Source organism: Siphateles boraxobius, unplaced genomic scaffold, assembly GCF_051911475.1.
Source record: "Siphateles boraxobius isolate OS27281-9 unplaced genomic scaffold, OSU_SipBor_1 66, whole genome shotgun sequence".
In the NCBI taxonomy this organism is placed as follows: Eukaryota; Metazoa; Chordata; class Actinopteri; order Cypriniformes; family Leuciscidae; genus Siphateles; species Siphateles boraxobius.
Window position 1 is genome coordinate 25,620,977 of NW_027509193.1, and position 16,062 is coordinate 25,637,038.

Below are 16,062 nucleotides of genomic sequence, written 5' to 3' on the forward strand. Positions count from 1 at the left end.
ATGGTAATACCAATATGATAATGCTCAAAATATATAATTTAAACATCTTCGTTATATGTTTCTAATGCACTCTAAAAATGATCTAGAAATATATCATATAAATTATATAATTTTTAATGTAATGATCTAAAAATAATATAAATGTCAATAAATATAACAACTACAAAATGTCAAAAATGTAAATGCATTTAAGTGCAATGTACAAAAACTACACCTTTAAAAAAAGATTTACAAAACAATTCACAATATAATAAAAAGTTCTGACATTTTATTGGTATGTTTTTCTTTACATTATTCGAAGGGAATACCATCAGAACATCATTCTAAATTACACCAGGTCCTTTACAACTGAGGACAGATGTCTTTATTCTTACAGTAATCCTTTAAACTGAGATGGCAAAGTCCACTCAGTTACATGTGGCAATATGTTAATATATTAATAAATATGTCTATACTAATATCACTGAGTGAAAGCAAGCATTAAGATTTAGTCACTTTAGTGAAAAGCACCAGAGCTTTCACAAAAGCATTTTATTTGGACAAAAAAAATCCTGCTTTCTGGGTTAATATACTCTGAAATATTCCTTTTCAATGGAACATTGTGTTATATCATCTTACATAGCATAACACAATATCTTTTGCGTTGTCTTCAAAAATAACATTGTCAACATAATTGTATACTGTCCACAAATGCATTAAAACCTCTACGAATCCAATATTTGGATTACTTGAGTGACAATGTATGTAGTCCTTTAGCTGCTGCTGCTGCCGCCGCTGTTGCGTCTTTTTCTACAATGACAATGAAGAAAACATTAATTAATCTCTGATTTGCCATGAGACATTTTGCCCACATTTACATTGCATAGTTTAAGTGACCTAATTTAGATTTTTTTTCCTCTCATGTGGCACAGATCGGATATGACCCACGAACGTGTTAACAGGAAAAAATAATATGGAGTCCGATACTCTCGTATCGGTTTCACGACTCATTCATATGTGGAAATAAATCTGACATGAATTGGATATGTGCAAATCTGTCATGTAAGCAGCGAACAGATCGGATATTCCCACCGTCAATGCGAGTCGTATGTCATTGAAAAAGCACCGGTGGTGAATGATGTCAACTCAGGTGGACACCATCTGCGATCACATGACTTTTTTCATAGTCCAGGCTGCAACAAGTGCTCTCCTCTTTTTTTCCCCCCTGCCTTAAGAGACCAATGTTTTGCGGACCTTTAAAGCAAAATTATCATTTCACATCGCAGATTTCGGATATGGGTCACTTTTGAAAGAAGATGTAAGCTGGGCCCACTGTTGTTCAGAAGCACATCGGATTGGAGCAAATCTTTAAAATGGGTTGTTCAAAAGAAGGAAAAAAAAGTTGGAGTAGATCACAAAATCCAATCTTGGTTTTGATCTGGATTAAATCACCAGTTTTTCCAATCCAAAAAATTCAGGATTATGCTGATCCAAGCAGAAGGGCGGATTTCAGGAACAAAAATTTAATTAAACTTTAAAACTGGTCAAAAAAATACAACATTTGTATCATCTAATATACACACACATTTATATTTTTTATGTGGAGCTGGATTAGTTTAACGGTCCTCTGTCATTTCTGACCGAACAATTTTCTGTTTCGAATTTTTAAAAATCACAGCTTCATCGGAATGTTATGAAACTTGGTGACTTTTATGGCATTAGGTATGTGCAAACACAAAAAAAATGAGTTCATGATTCGAGCATGTTAAGTGGTCGTAAAAAAAATAGTACCGATTTTGGTCTTCGGTCAAAAATGACCGACCCATAAGAAATTAATGGGAAATTGACAAAAAAAAAATTCTCTGAAATTTTGTTTGTACAATCTACAAATCGGCCACAATCCTAAAAAAAAGTACATAGCTGTAAAGGGGTGACACTCTACAACATGATGAGTGCAATAAATACACACCCACCCACACACACACACATACAAACACACTTTTATACACATACACACCATACATTTTGATTACAAAAAAATATTTTTTGAATTTTTAAAAAATCACAGCTTCATCGGAATGTTAAAAAACTTGGTGACTTTTATGGCATTAGGTATGTGCACACACAAAAAAAATGAGATCATGATTCGAGCATGCTAAGTGGTCTAAAAAAAAAGTCACACTTGTGGTCTTCGGTCAAAAATGACCCCCATAGGAAATGAATGGGAAATTGACAGATTCTCCGAATTTTTGTGTGTACAATCAACAAATCGGCCACAATGCTAAAAAAAAGTACACAGCAGTAAAGGGGTGACACTCTACAACATCAAGAGTGCAAAACAGACACACCCACCCACCCACACACACACACATACAAACACACTTATATACACATACACCAATACATTTTGATTACAAAAAATCTGTTTTGAATTTTTAAAAATCACAGCTTCATCAGAATGTTACGAAACTTGGTGACTTTTATGACATTAGGTATGTGCACACACAAAAAATTTAGGTCATGATCCAAGCATGCTTGCTAAGTGGTCTAAAAAAATAGTCACACTTGTGGTCTTTGGTCAAAAATGACCCCCATAGGAAATGAATGGGAAATTGACTGAATATATATATATTTTTTATAATATTTTACATAAAGTGTTATAATTGAATGAATTGCATTTTTTTATACAAATTCTGAATAAAAAAAATGGGTATAAAATTTGCTTCTCAGCAACACAAGCTTCTCTTTCTAACACAATGTTTAGGTTTGACTGTAATCATAATGCAAAAACTAACACTTTAAATCACTATTTCTAAAAAATATATATATCTAAAACTTGATAAGAAATAGTTTTTGAGATTGTTTAAATATATATTCAAATCCACCACCAAAAAAAAAAAAAAAAGTATATGTGTCCATAAACAGGTGGGGTATTCACATGCCTCTCCATAGAGAGCAGTAGATGCCATCTAGTGGTTACACCTGGTCCTACTCTTTCTTTCCATACTCTCACAAGATGGTGCTAATCTGCTTAAAACATTTTTTTGAAGGCCTAGACTCTATATTAAAATAAAATACTGCATAAAAAAATTACACACATATATATATATATATATATATACACATTTATTTATTATTTTTAATGGCAAAAATAGACCATAAAAATTGCATAATTATTAATAAATTCAATAAAATTCTCTCAAAATACAAAATTAAAAGGAAAAAATATTATAGAACAAAAATAAATTGCATTGGTTTTACTGGGATGGAGGAAGTTTCATTTTTAGGTGTCCGGTCACTTCTGAGCGGGTAGGCCCAGGAGGTGACTCAGAAACGAAGACCGTCTGAGGGTTAACAGTTCAAGTAAAAAATTAAACATTATGCTACATATTCAGTGCAGTAAAAAAAAAAGAAAAAATCACCCAAACCCCCAAACAGCTGTCAATCTCAAACAAACATAATATATTTAACTTTAAATGTGTTTTTTAATCGCAGTATATAAACTACATTGGGACAATCATCACAGAAAATACTTTCGACTGGTTCATCTAACAACGGCATCCCTTATCGAATGTATAATTGTTTATTTTTGTTGTGGGTCACATGAGGGGCTACGGAAACTCTAAAGGGACATGGTAATGGGAGGAAAAATATGAGATGGGAGGATAAATGAATTTTAATGCTTTTGTGTTCCTTCACAAATGTTTTGCATTCCCCCAAGAAACTTTGCTCAATGTCGTCAAACAAATTGTATAGTCAACAAATTGGAATTGGGCATCAAGACCTGCAGTGTAAACGTGGCCTTTCACAAGTTGTTCTGCAACACTGCCGTGTGCTAAAGATTTACCTTTACGTTCTTCTTCTTTTTTCCGTGCGGCCTCCTCACGTTGTTTTCTAATAATGGCTAGTCGAGCGAGGTCGGCTTTAGCTTGATCTGTCTTTCCTGCTAAATGCATTTTCATATACCTCTCCTTGGCCTTTTGCTTTTCAATCTCTTCTCTGAAATATGGAGAAATTTTTTTTATATATATATATATATTGACATAGCTGAAAGGGAACAGATGTACGTGTCTAGAAAATTATGTATAAAAATATATTAAAGTATATAAAATTTTGTATAATGTGAGCAGCAATGACATAAAAAATTATATAAATAAAATGAAGAGAAATAATGATAGGGTAACAAATAGTTGGAGATAAAGACGTTGTCACTTACCTTTCTCTTCTGGAAAGCTGTTTAGGACCCTCAAGTTCTATCTCTGTGACTTTCTTTGTTTTTTGGGCAACTCGATTAGGATTTTCAATCTCTATCAATCCCTCAATTCCCTTCCTTTTCTGTGACAAAAATGGAGACAGTGTTGTTATTGTTAACTGAAACTAAAACTATTAAAATGGTTTAGTTCATTAAAATATTTAAATACTTTAATGAGAAAATAAGGCTGAAAAAAAAAAAAAGAATATTAGATAAAAAAGACACTTAAAAAAACAAAATGTAAATTAGAAATGTTGGCTTTGCAACTAACTAAAATAAAATAGGTTTATGTTGAAGTAATAAACTACGGATACTAAAACTGAAAATTAAAAATCAATTAAAGCTAAATAGAAACTTAACATAAAAAATAAACTTGAACTAAAATATAAAAATAAAAGCTAATTCAAAGTATTTATTTTTAAAGTATCGCCAACCAACATCAGATGACTGTGACTGACCTCCACATGTATAATTCCTACGTTCTAAACACAGTGATTGAGTGACTAATCAAAGAGCAATGCTCTGCTCCACCCAGTGAGATTCCACATTAATTAAACTGAGTGAAGGTCCATTCAAACCAGGGACGATAACTATAAGGATAATTATGGCATTTTAATAATCATTCTAGTTCTATTAGAATAGGGCAATTCACACAAAAATTATGACAATAACGACGGCGCAACATTATTGTTGGAATAACTTTTTGGAACTATTTTTTTACAGCTGATGAATGAAAGAAACATTGACAGCCAATCAGAATCCACAGACTTTTACAAGCTTAAGTATTTAAAGTGGCAGACGACAAATCTGCAGCACACGCTTACAATAAACAGAACCTTAGAACATACATTAGTGTGGATGCTAATATAGTTATCGTTATAGTAATTGTTCTTGGTGTGAGTGGTCCTTAAAAGTGTGCCTGATGTTTTAACCAGAACTGGCTGAATATCCACGTCCTGTCACAGTAGTCTCTGATGAATGAATTTGCAGAAGTATCTAAAAGTACACGGACAGCTCTGCCGGAACATGGAAGCACCAATTCTGAGATCAAATTTACCTGAGACCCTTCATCGTCACTGTCCTCTGAGCCTGATGCTGTCAGTTTGTCCTCACTCTGGTTGTCGTTCACTGCTGCACCTTCTTCTTCTTCATTCTACAATGTCAAAATAAACTATTAACATGTACAACAATTAATGTGTTTAGGTCATTTGACTTAAGGATGGCTACTGAATCTGAAAGTGGCAGTAGAGAGTGGAGCTCTTGAGAATCAATAACCTTGTGTATTTTTCTTAACAACTGTTATTTTAGATTGTAAGATAGGAGTGGAGTTTAAACAGACTAAATGACTGGAGAAGTCTGGCGTACGTCACCAGAGAGAAGTCTGTCATTGCACTGAAAGTTTTATGATTTTTTTTTTTTAAATGACAAGGTCAAAACAACACTGCATGGATGAATCCTTCACAATAAGATCATTAAGACACACTTAGTGAATTAATGGGGTTGATTTTCATGTAATGCCGACTTTAGAAAGCTGTTTATAAACATTCCCTTCTTAGAGAAACTATTTAAAAACTGTTCCAGCAGAGGGAGCTGCTGTGTTTGATCGTATTAAGGGGTCAGGTCAGTCCACCGAAAAATTCAAAGAAAGAAATTCTTTCATTAATTACTCACCCTCATGTCAGTTCTGTTTTTTAGCACGAACAAATCACTCAAATCACTTCATAAAACCTAGGTTATCCCACTGGAGAGACGTGGATTACTTTTAATATGTATTTACTTTCTGGGGCTTTAAAGTGGTAGTTGCATAATTGTCAATGGAGAAACAGATTTCATCAAAAAGATCTTCATTTGTGTTCCGAAGATGAACGCAAGTCTTACAGGTTTAGAAACGACATGAGGGTGAGTGGTTAATGACAGAAGTTTCATTTTTGGGTGAACTATCCCCTTAAGACTATTACGTAAACGTTAATAATTACTTTAAAAGCTCATTCTTGCCCATATTTGTTTGTATTTCCTTCTGAAGTTACAATACAACTTACCTTTTTTCGTTCTTTTTCTTCTTTCATTTGAGCATCTATTTCTTCAGGACTTGTGTAGGTTCTCATGCGACCTTTATGGCCCCCTTTTTTCCCTAAAATAAGCAACAACCCAAAAAAAGGGGCTGAGCTGGGGTATATCACTTTCTAACAGCATTGTTCTCAATTAAAAATATCCTGATAAAGCAGAATACTTATTTTAAAAGTACAGAATACCGACTGTATATAATGTCAATCATAAAAACAGACTATATTAGTAACACCATCTCATGACGTGCTCAATCAGTGATCTAAAAATAAATTATCTCTTACCTCCTTTAGGCATGATGAAGATTAATCTTAACTTGTTATTTAAATAATTTTTTTTTTTAAAAAATCCACTCAAACACACTCCCAGTCCCAACAAAAGCTTGGTAGAGTTATGACAGCAGGTTGCCTAACTTCACCACACTCTCGCGTATCCAATTCTGTAGGTACAAATTTGCAGTAATTAATTGTAAAAGTGATTGTGATTGGCTTTGGGGTGATACAGTAAATAAAACAAATATAAATTCCACGATTAAGTACAGTCATCGATGATCATATAGCCAACGGGTCCATATTTCTAAATTTACACTCAGGCACACAATCAGGCTCCTAGCCTGACGCAATACACTGGAAGAGAGAATAACATCACAGCTTCACCATAATAAAACCAATGTTGATATGTTTATAAGTCAAGATTTTAATGCAATATATTTGAGCTATGAAATGTCAAATAAAATAAGTCTGATGATAATTATAGTTCGTATTATATGTGTAGGAACAAAGACAGCTCGTTGACGTAACTTTCGTGTAACAAGTCATTCTATAAGGACCTAAACGAGTGACGTCATCTGCCTGGCGACAGAAATCGGGAAAGTTCCTAATGCATCAGCTCGTTGTTGTTAAATAACTGAGACGATCGTTATTGCCTAAATAATACAATGCCTAAGGTTAAAAGGAGTAGGAAAGCACCTCCAGATGGTTGGGAGCTCATAGAGCCAACCCTTGACGAACTGGACCAGAAAATGCGCGAAGGTTCGTTTAGCAAGCTACAATCTATAGCCAGAATGCTAACAAGTCGATTGTTTATTTGGAACGTTTAATGATCAGAAGCAACTTTGGTGTAATAAAACATTAATATGTATGTATGTCGTTAATAAAACATTTAAAAAGATTAAGAAGACATTTATTTAATTGTGCTATTGGCTAGATAATATCACGTTATACTTCCACCACGGGGTTCTTAACAGATGCTTTACATTCACAGCTGAAACCGAGCCACATGAGGGCAAACGTAAAGTTGAGTCCCTTTGGCCAATCTTCCGACTTCATCACCAACGCAGCCGTTACATTTTCGACCTTTTCTACAAGAGAAAGGCCATCAGCCGAGGTATAGTAGTTAGATTCAGCTTTGAAGTGTTTGTTTTATTTCGAGGTCTGTAAATTAACTTTTCATTTCTATTTCATTCCCAGAGCTTTATGACTACTGCATTAAAGAGGGCTATGCAGACAAAAACTTGATTGCCAAATGGAAGAAACAGGGTTATGAAAATCTGTGCTGTCTGCGGTGCATTCAGACACGCGACACTAACTTTGGAACAAATTGCATATGCAGAGTTCCCAAGGGCAAGCTGGAAGTGGTAAGAATCAGAAAGAGCTTTTTTGTCAAGTGTGTTTACACACACAAGGAATTTACCTTGGTATTGAAGATTCCAGCATACACATAAATGTAACAATACATTATACAATTTAAGAATAACATATAAAATGTATAAAGACACAAATAGGATTAGTCAGAATAAGCATTGAAAGTATTGTGAATAATAAAATGAATAAATGCGACTGAAATAATTTACAAAGATATTGCGCACACAGTTGGGAGTATTGCACTTACAGGCATGTGCCTTTGGGGGCATATTACAATCGGAGTTATATTAAAAAATCTTCTGGCTCTTCCAAGCTAGATCTTTGGGTGAACTATCCCTTTAAGAGGGAAATGGCCTGTCAGAAGATGTTGTTTCTGTGTCTAGATGTTTTAGCGATTCCATTTTTCTTCACCAAACACTGGTCCTGTTAGTAACTTATGTATGCCAAGATTTTTTACATTTCTTTCACTGTCCCTAATTTGCTCTTTGTTGTCTTAGGGTCGTATCATTGAGTGCACTCACTGTGGATGCAGAGGATGTTCTGGATGAGGCAAAGGGGAAACGGCTTACTGCGCTTTGATTTTGTATTTTGTGTTATTGTGACGTTGGATATGTTGAAATGATGTAATTGTCTATGTATGTTTTGAATTTTTTTTTATTAAACTCCTGTATCTTAATCATTCTGGATCAGTGTCCAGCTCATTCTTTAATTATCAATCATATATATATAAAATTACATGTCAGGGTTTCCCACACTGGGGATTGTGATGGAACTGCATGGGGAAGGTTGAGTTTAATGAAAAGCTATTACGTAATTAAATCATACACTTAAAATAAGAACAATCAAAATAAAATAATAAATACATATTTTATTTGTTTGCCTGCATGTCATGTGATCATTAACCCACATCAGAGAGCCATGAACTTAATTTTATTTTTTTTACTATTGACTTAATCCTATTATTGACCTAACCTATTATCTTAAAATCTCAGGGGGTACTTCAAGTAAATATATTAGGTCAAAGAGGTTCAGCTGACAAAAAAAGTTGGGGATTCCCTGCATTGCATGTAAGTATGTGAATCTGTACATTTTAATGTGTTTGTAAGACAAAAGCCTTCCAAAGTCGTACATGGTTAAATGACTGACTGCATGATCATTAAAATAATGTATGTGTTTGTCAGGAGCTGATTTGATATGCAATGTTGAGAAAACTTAAAAGTGAAGTGATTTCAGTAAACACATGCTGTGTGGGTCTCAGTTTTCAGTAGGCACTTGACTAGTGGCTGGTCTGTGTGTGCACTTCTGCAAACCTGGAAGACATTCTGAATATATAAGTTAGATTTTTTTTTAGAAAGGAAAATTTAAAAGATAAAGTACCAGTAGGGAGAGTCAATGAATTATGAATAATTTACTGTCATTGTGAGAATAACATGTAATCATTAAAAAAATTAACTGTCTGATTATGAGTATTTTAAAACAATTTAATCTGATTACAAGTACTTAATTTTTTTTAACTGGAACTTGCATATGAAAATTGTTTTTATAAATCTTTTTCCCCCTCCAGATGTGCAATATTAACAGCATACTCACTCAGCTAACACCTGCAGAATGCCAATAAAAATTTCCCTAATATTATTGAAAAATGTTTTCTGATGGTACAAATTCAGTTTTCAAAGCAGTTCCTTGCAGGCAAAGAACAATTTATTAATAAGTGAATGGGTGTTATTCCTTTATCATAAAAAGGATGAGTCTACGTTTTCAGAAGTGGATGTGACGCAATTCTTATCATTATCTGTTCAAAATACTCAAATGAAAATGGACATGCCAAGCTTAAATAGAATTCCTCCTCCGGTTCCTCAGCTATGTTCTACATTTTCTTAACTAAAATATTAAATAGAGAAATACATAAATGTATGATTAGAACTCAGATTCACACATTCAAATTTGAAATCCCAGTACAATTTGTCCAGCCTCACCACTGTCAGCACTCTTTTTTTATAATACAATAGGTTGGCAGTGCATGGCGATAGTGACTGCAGCAGACCTTTTAATCAACAACCAACACACTGATCAATGCATTAGCATTTCGCATTTTTCTTTATGGTTTATGTCGCCCAAGTCGCCATCTAACGACAAATCACCAGTAGATCATTAGCACACCTTTTTGATATTAATAAGGCGAAATTAATCATTAAAAAAATGAAATTCGCGCGTTCCCAGAAACCTCGATGCTGTTGATTTCGATTATACGGCCTGGAGTTCGTGGGTCAGGGGTCACTCTTGAGCAGCGCTGTGGAAGCAGACGGTTCTAAAATCAACTGTTTATTTACAATGTTTATCTCTTTTACCGATCCACTCATGCGCTACATTAAAAATCGTTTACTCAATTAATACATCTGCATACTTTTTCGCTATTCTCTCTTTTTACGTCTTGTATTTAACCCGATCAAAGGCACACTGATAAGTTGTTAGCCATCAAGTCCTATTTTAGTTTTCAGATAAAGTGTTATAACGAAAAGACTTTCTGCTGCTGTTAAAAAAAGGCATACAGAAAATAATACCAAAATGCAGGAATTAATCGCTTGTGCCGATCACCTCAAGTTTGATCTAGAAATGGCTGTAGAACAACAATTGGGCGCTCAACCATTGCCATTTCCAGGAATGGACAGTAAGTTAACTGGAGCACTGATGAATATTTGTTTCGTGTTCTGATTTATTATTTTCAACATATAAGACGAACTGCTTGATAAATATTGCTTAGGACAGAAAACTTAATAACGGTACCAATATTTTCTTGTTATTCTACAGAATCTGGCGCTGCTGTATGCGAGTTCTTCATGAAAGCTGCCTGTATGAAAGGCATGTATTCCAAACGCTTGTTTAAGATTTTAACGTGTAAATCAAACTTACTGGTTTGAAATGACTTTACAGCTTTCTCTTTTGACAGGTGGAATGTGCCCGTTCAGACACATCAGTGGAGAAAAGACTGTGGTGTGCAAGCACTGGCTTAGAGGTTTATGCAAGAAAGGAGACCAATGTGAATTTTTACACGAGTATGACATGACAAAGATGCCTGAATGTTATTTCTACTCTAAATTCGGTTAGTATTTTAACTATCTATCTATCTATCTATCTATCTATCTATCTATCTATCTATATCATCTATCTGTCTATTACTATCCATCTTTTTATCTATAACAGATAGATTATAGATAAATATATCTATAATCTGTATGTCTGTCTATCTATATATCTATCTATCTATCTATCTATCTATCTGTCTATTACTATCCATCTTTTTATCTATAACAGATAGATTATAGATAAATATATCTATAATCTGTATGTCTGTCTGTCTGTCTATCTATCTATCTATCTATCTGTCTATCACTATCCATCTGTTTATCTATAACAGATAGATTATAGATAAATATATCTATAATCTGTATGTCTGTCTATATGTATCTGTCTATCTGTCTATTACTATCCATCTGTTTATCTATAACAGATAGATTATAGATAAATCTATCTATCTATCTATCTATCTATCTATCTATCTATCTATATATCTATCTATCTATCTGTCCGTCTGTCTGTGTAATAAATGTTAATAACTTCTTTGTGCAGGAGAGTGCAGTAACAAAGAGTGTCCATTCTTGCATATTGACCCAGAATCTAAGATTAAAGATTGCCCATGGTATGATAGAGGTTTTTGTAAGCATGGTAAGTCTTTTTATTTTCGGATATTTGCATTTTTACATTTATTTTATTATGTTTAAAAAAAAGTTGTATAAACATTGTATTACATTCAATTCTGTTAAATCAAGCTAGGATGTTTTAAATGAATGTTTAAGTTAATATTTATATTTAAATGAAAGTTACATCACAGATACAAAATTAATTGTTGTAACAGAAAATGTCCATTTCCCCCACCTCCCCTTAAGGTCCGGATTGCAGACACAGACACACAAGAAGAGTAATTTGTGTAAATTACCTTGTTGGCTTCTGCTCAGAGGGCAAGTCATGCAAATTTATGCAGTGAGTATCTGTCATTGAAATTGTGAATGTGATTTAAAGAAACATTTCTGCTTCAATTCTAACCAAATAAAATTTTTTTGTGTGTAATTCCTAGCCCAAGATTTGAACTCCCAATGGGCGCAGCTGAACAACCACCATTACCTCAACAAGCACAGTCTCAGCAAAAGGTTTTTTTTTCTTCTTCGTTTTTTCAAAATACTCGTAAAGGGGTCCAATGATGATTTTTAATCTTTTCCTCTTCCTTTTGTGTGTAATGTATCTGTTTGCACATGTATGCAATCTGCAAAGTTACAAAGCACATAGTCTCTCACAAAAGGGTTTTAGAGTATGTTTACATTACAATGATGCATTATCAAACAGAAAAGTGTTTAGTTTGCGTTTTTCGCATACAGACAACGTTGTCAAATGAATCCCGTTCAAACCTAAAACGCCATTTTGGTGTATATGAATGGCCAAAACGCATAAAAAGTTTTCCGTTTTTAGTTTAAAACGGTGTAGTGTAAATGGCCCTTATTCTGTCTAAAAAAGAACACTGATCCAGACCTGCCTAAAACGTCAAAGTCCAGATATTACTTCCGCAAATGTCTGTCACAATTTGAATAAGCAAAGAAATGCTGCAATTATGGTAAGGAGTTCGATCTGTGCTTTTCAGACAGACCGGGAATAGAAATGCTGCAATAATATACATTATGTGAAAAATAATGTTCTTTGAACATTAAAGCTTGTTTACCTATTCTACGGAGCCCCTAAAAGACATGGTGATTAAAAAATATGAAATTGGAGAAAAAAATATATTTAAATGCTTTTGCAGTCTCTCACAAAACTTTTCAAAGAGCTCAAGTTTTGCACACAAATGCAAAGTTTTTGTGGGAACAAAGTTTCTCAGGGAAATGCACTTTGACAATTTTTTAACCCCTTCTTACTCTTTTTTTTTTTTACAACTGTTTCCCTTTCGGGGCTCCGTATCTATCTAGTACAACCAATACACAAAATAATGAACTTTTAAAACAACATCATATGGCCTCTTTAATGCTTACTTTGATACTAATATTTCATCTTAATTTTTACTCTCCAGCAACAAAACATGCAGCCCATAAACAGATCGTCACATTCACTCATCCAGTTAACCAACCCCAATATCAACAACAACCACCACCAGAGAATGCCAAATGTGGTTGGGATAATGCATTCTCACAGCAACATGGGTGGACCTCGCGGTCCTCGTCCACTGGACCAAGTTACATGTTACAAGGTGGGAACGCCATTTGATTTTATGCATAAACTTTTTATGTCTGCCATATTAATTTGATGCCCTCAAAATGTGCAATCACACTCAATGTCTGTTTGCTTTTTCCAGTGTGGTGAGAAGGGCCATTACGCAAACAAATGCACAAAAGGACACCTGGCGTTTTTGAGTGGACAGTAGTTTTTTTGAATAAAGGATCTCCAATATGTGGTGATAACTTGCAAAGTGAGGTATTTGATTCCTATTACATTGCCCTTTCACTGTAAAGGTTAGAGATGAGTGATGTAAATGTGGCTCTACCTCACTGTCCATGTGCCAAGAGCATCAGTCAGTACACATTCAAAAGGTAGAAAACCTCTTTTTTTACTGATTTTTGTTTTTCTTTCAAACAAAACCTTACATAATCACATACTTTGAAATGTGAGTCTTTTGTATTGGAGCAACAAGCAGCTGTAAAGCAATGCTGAAATTCTTGGAAAATATATGAAACAGTCTTTAGGAAGAACATTGTGTCATTTAGCAGCCAAGACGATCCGAAAAGACATCATTTTGCAGTCTATTGACATGCCTTTTTTTATCTATAAAAATGGATGTTGTACTTATTACAATAAAGGTTAACTGAGTTTATAAAAGCATTTTCTTCCACTTGTTTTATCTGTATCTTATATTATGACAAGTAGCATTTAACAAACTATATTCATGCTGTTTTAACTTTGGTGTCTGGATAAGGATCATTTTGTCCCTCCATTTCCCACATCCTTGTGCTTTGAAAATTCAGTGAACATTTTACCTCCTAATAATCTGTTGCAATGTTACTGACAGCATACTGAATTTGTATTCAAAATCAGTGAAACTTTCCCAACGCTTGAGTCATGACTATCACAAGTCTAACCCCAATCAATTTAATACATGTTTATTTCATCACAAGAAATGTGAATAATCAAGTCTTATACATACAGCCTACACTTTTGTATGCTTTCAATAAAGAGTCCAAATTAAATAAATGTCATTTTATTCTTGGTCACAAGTCACAAACAGAGAAAGCTGAGAGGAGTGGCGATCACACTGTTGCAGACGAAGGGTTTGTTTTAGTGGTACTTCCTCCACCTGTCGTGCTCTGTTGAGGGGCAAGAAAAGAAACACTTCCTTAGTGACACAAAATTTAGACAACAATACAATGGTGAAGGACATTACTATGGATTCTCCAATTCTTTTAGTACTTACTGATGTGATCGTATTCCCAGAGGTAGCTCAGGGCAATGTAACCAGCAATGAACATGGCGACTCCACCAATACCTCCTTTCTTCACATTGATGTATTTGTTGTAATATCTCTCATAGCCTGAGATGAGATTTGATTAGTGAAATTAGAACACACAAACAGAAATTATTATAATATTATTGATCAAAGGTGTTTTTCTAATATAAAAAAAAAAACTAGATACATTTTGTAAATTACATTAGTCATTACCTCCACGAACTCCACCAATAAGTCCATTTGGGGTGAAGTCTCTTCTTCCGAGCCACGATGGCAGTTCCCCAAGCTTGACATCCAAAAGCTTCTTCTGGGCCAGGGCAACTGAGGAGGGAAAAAACAATTAAATAAACACAATTGTCAAGGCATTCATTTGATAAGCTCAGTAAGCCAGTTTCCTTGTGCATCCAAATGAAACTTAAAAATAGTTTGTAACCAAGTAAAATACTAGGTGTATGCATTGTTGAAAAGGTTAAGTACGTCACAATGGAGTTTGGACACTGAAGATTACGCAAAATGCACTTTTTCAAATTAGTGGTATCATTTTTGTTTGCTTTTTAACATATTAAAGCAGTATTGTTGTCAGTACTATGACAGTATTATTTGGTGACTATTCAGTACCATGCTGTAAACATAGAAAACTTTGGTAATGCTACTACACTTTGTAAAGAGAACACACTCACACCACAATATTTAATAATATATTTTTACTAATATTATGGTTACTAAATTATTTGGGCATTTTCTGAAGAATGTGAGATGAGTCAATGAGACACAATGACAATCTTAACTCAAAAAATGTAACAATTGCTGCTTTTTTTTACTCTTGAGTGAAAGCTGTCAGCCAGTAACGTTAGTTCAATACAGTATAGTAGTTCAGCATATGTAATTGTTTTTTTCCGTCATTAAACCAGCACGATTCACTAACGAATATCTCACAAAACACTACAGAAGGATATGCATGTCCTGGACATTATATTTAGCCATAAAGGTAATCAGGCAGCCAATGTTACTGAAAGTCCTTGACATGACTCGCGTCTGCCTGCATCGAGGCCTTCAGCGTCACTATACGCACAAACGACATCATGAACATTCACGCCAGTCTTATCTTCAGACACATTGATGAATAAAACAGCACGAAAACCTTAAAGCAATAGAGAGAAACATATTCAACTATGCAATTCCCATTCTGCCATACCTGGTTTATCCGCCATCTTGCTCTGAACTTCAAGATGATGGCTGCTGCAGCAGGGTACGCTGGGAGTAAAATGAGGTGACGTCAACCGTTAAAATGTGGGGTGGGGTTTATAGATCATGTGTCCGCTGGATAGAAGAGCGGTGCTAAACGACCATACGATCAATAATAGGCTGTTTGGTTGTGATATATCAATGTAATGAAAGAAACAAACAAAAACAATCTTATAGGTTTATTCTAGGATTAACTTTAGCCAACGCCTACAAAAAAGCAAATACGCTAATAAAATGTCACGTTTTCTGGCATAATGACACCAAACAGTAGGCTACGGGAGAACCTCGTATCATCTTAACATCTTATCTCAGCATCTAAAACACGCAAAATAAAATTA

General features: G+C 34.3%; 4 protein-coding genes across 4 annotated transcripts; 2 read left to right on the forward strand and 2 right to left on the reverse strand.

The window, feature by feature from the left end:
* Window positions 1-248: 248 nt before the first annotated feature.
* Window positions 249-6,911, reverse strand: pdap1b (pdgfa associated protein 1b). Its single transcript, XM_077213279.1, has 7 exons — window positions 6,835-6,911; window positions 6,580-6,734; window positions 6,271-6,362; window positions 5,289-5,384; window positions 4,196-4,314; window positions 3,827-3,978; window positions 249-789 (listed from the first exon to the last, which is right to left on the reverse strand). Exons 2-7 carry the CDS (start codon window positions 6,590-6,592, stop codon window positions 725-727), a joined length of 537 nt encoding a protein of 178 aa, XP_077069394.1. The 5' UTR covers window positions 6,593-6,734; window positions 6,835-6,911; the 3' UTR covers window positions 249-724.
* Window positions 6,912-7,119: 208 nt separating this feature from the next.
* On the forward strand, window positions 7,120-8,621 carry bud31 (BUD31 spliceosome associated protein). Its single transcript, XM_077213280.1, has 4 exons — window positions 7,120-7,326; window positions 7,559-7,681; window positions 7,765-7,931; window positions 8,436-8,621. Exons 1-4 carry the CDS (start codon window positions 7,233-7,235, stop codon window positions 8,484-8,486), a joined length of 435 nt encoding a protein of 144 aa, XP_077069395.1. The 5' UTR covers window positions 7,120-7,232; the 3' UTR covers window positions 8,487-8,621.
* Window positions 8,622-10,183: 1,562 nt separating this feature from the next.
* cpsf4 (cleavage and polyadenylation specific factor 4) lies at window positions 10,184-14,226 on the forward strand. The gene is made up of 8 exons (XM_077213282.1): window positions 10,184-10,606; window positions 10,747-10,797; window positions 10,886-11,038; window positions 11,566-11,661; window positions 11,883-11,976; window positions 12,071-12,143; window positions 13,052-13,228; window positions 13,334-14,226. Exons 1-8 carry the CDS (start codon window positions 10,504-10,506, stop codon window positions 13,400-13,402), a joined length of 816 nt encoding a protein of 271 aa, XP_077069397.1. The 5' UTR covers window positions 10,184-10,503; the 3' UTR covers window positions 13,403-14,226.
* On the reverse strand, window positions 14,218-15,774 carry atp5mf (ATP synthase membrane subunit f). Its single transcript, XM_077213283.1, has 4 exons — window positions 15,675-15,774; window positions 14,693-14,800; window positions 14,447-14,563; window positions 14,218-14,339 (listed from the first exon to the last, which is right to left on the reverse strand). The coding sequence occupies exons 1-4, from the start codon at window positions 15,688-15,690 to the stop codon at window positions 14,311-14,313; spliced, it is 270 nt and encodes an 89-aa protein (XP_077069398.1). The 5' UTR covers window positions 15,691-15,774; the 3' UTR covers window positions 14,218-14,310.
* Between the last annotated feature and the right edge of the window lie 288 nt (window positions 15,775-16,062).

What these genes read in the sequence shown, in the direction of transcription:
- pdap1b (XM_077213279.1), bottom strand. An exon ending in GTGACGATGAAGGGTCTCAG is followed by an intron (nt 4,315 to 5,288) that starts GTAAATTTGATC and finishes TTTTTGTCACAG; the next exon opens with AAAAGGAAGGGAATTGAGGG. An exon ending in CAGCTTTCCAGAAGAGAAAG is followed by an intron (nt 3,979 to 4,195) that starts GTAAGTGACAAC and finishes TCCATATTTCAG; the next exon opens with AGAAGAGATTGAAAAGCAAA.
- bud31 (XM_077213280.1), top strand. Translation starts at nt 7,233, where the DNA reads ATGCCTAAGGTTAAAAGGAGTAGGAAAGCACCTCCAGATGGTTGGGAG. An exon ending in GAGAAAGGCCATCAGCCGAG is followed by an intron (nt 7,682 to 7,764) that starts GTATAGTAGTTA and finishes TTTCATTCCCAG; the next exon opens with AGCTTTATGACTACTGCATT. An exon ending in CCAAGGGCAAGCTGGAAGTG is followed by an intron (nt 7,932 to 8,435) that starts GTAAGAATCAGA and finishes TTGTTGTCTTAG; the next exon opens with GGTCGTATCATTGAGTGCAC.
- cpsf4 (XM_077213282.1), top strand. Translation starts at nt 10,504, where the DNA reads ATGCAGGAATTAATCGCTTGTGCCGATCACCTCAAGTTTGATCTAGAA. An exon ending in GAAAGCTGCCTGTATGAAAG is followed by an intron (nt 10,798 to 10,885) that starts GCATGTATTCCA and finishes CTCTTTTGACAG; the next exon opens with GTGGAATGTGCCCGTTCAGA. An exon ending in TTATTTCTACTCTAAATTCG is followed by an intron (nt 11,039 to 11,565) that starts GTTAGTATTTTA and finishes TTCTTTGTGCAG; the next exon opens with GAGAGTGCAGTAACAAAGAG.
- atp5mf (XM_077213283.1), bottom strand. An exon ending in TATTGGTGGAGTTCGTGGAG is followed by an intron (nt 14,564 to 14,692) that starts GTAATGACTAAT and finishes ATCTCATCTCAG; the next exon opens with GCTATGAGAGATATTACAAC. An exon ending in CTGGGAATACGATCACATCA is followed by an intron (nt 14,340 to 14,446) that starts GTAAGTACTAAA and finishes GCCCCTCAACAG; the next exon opens with AGCACGACAGGTGGAGGAAG.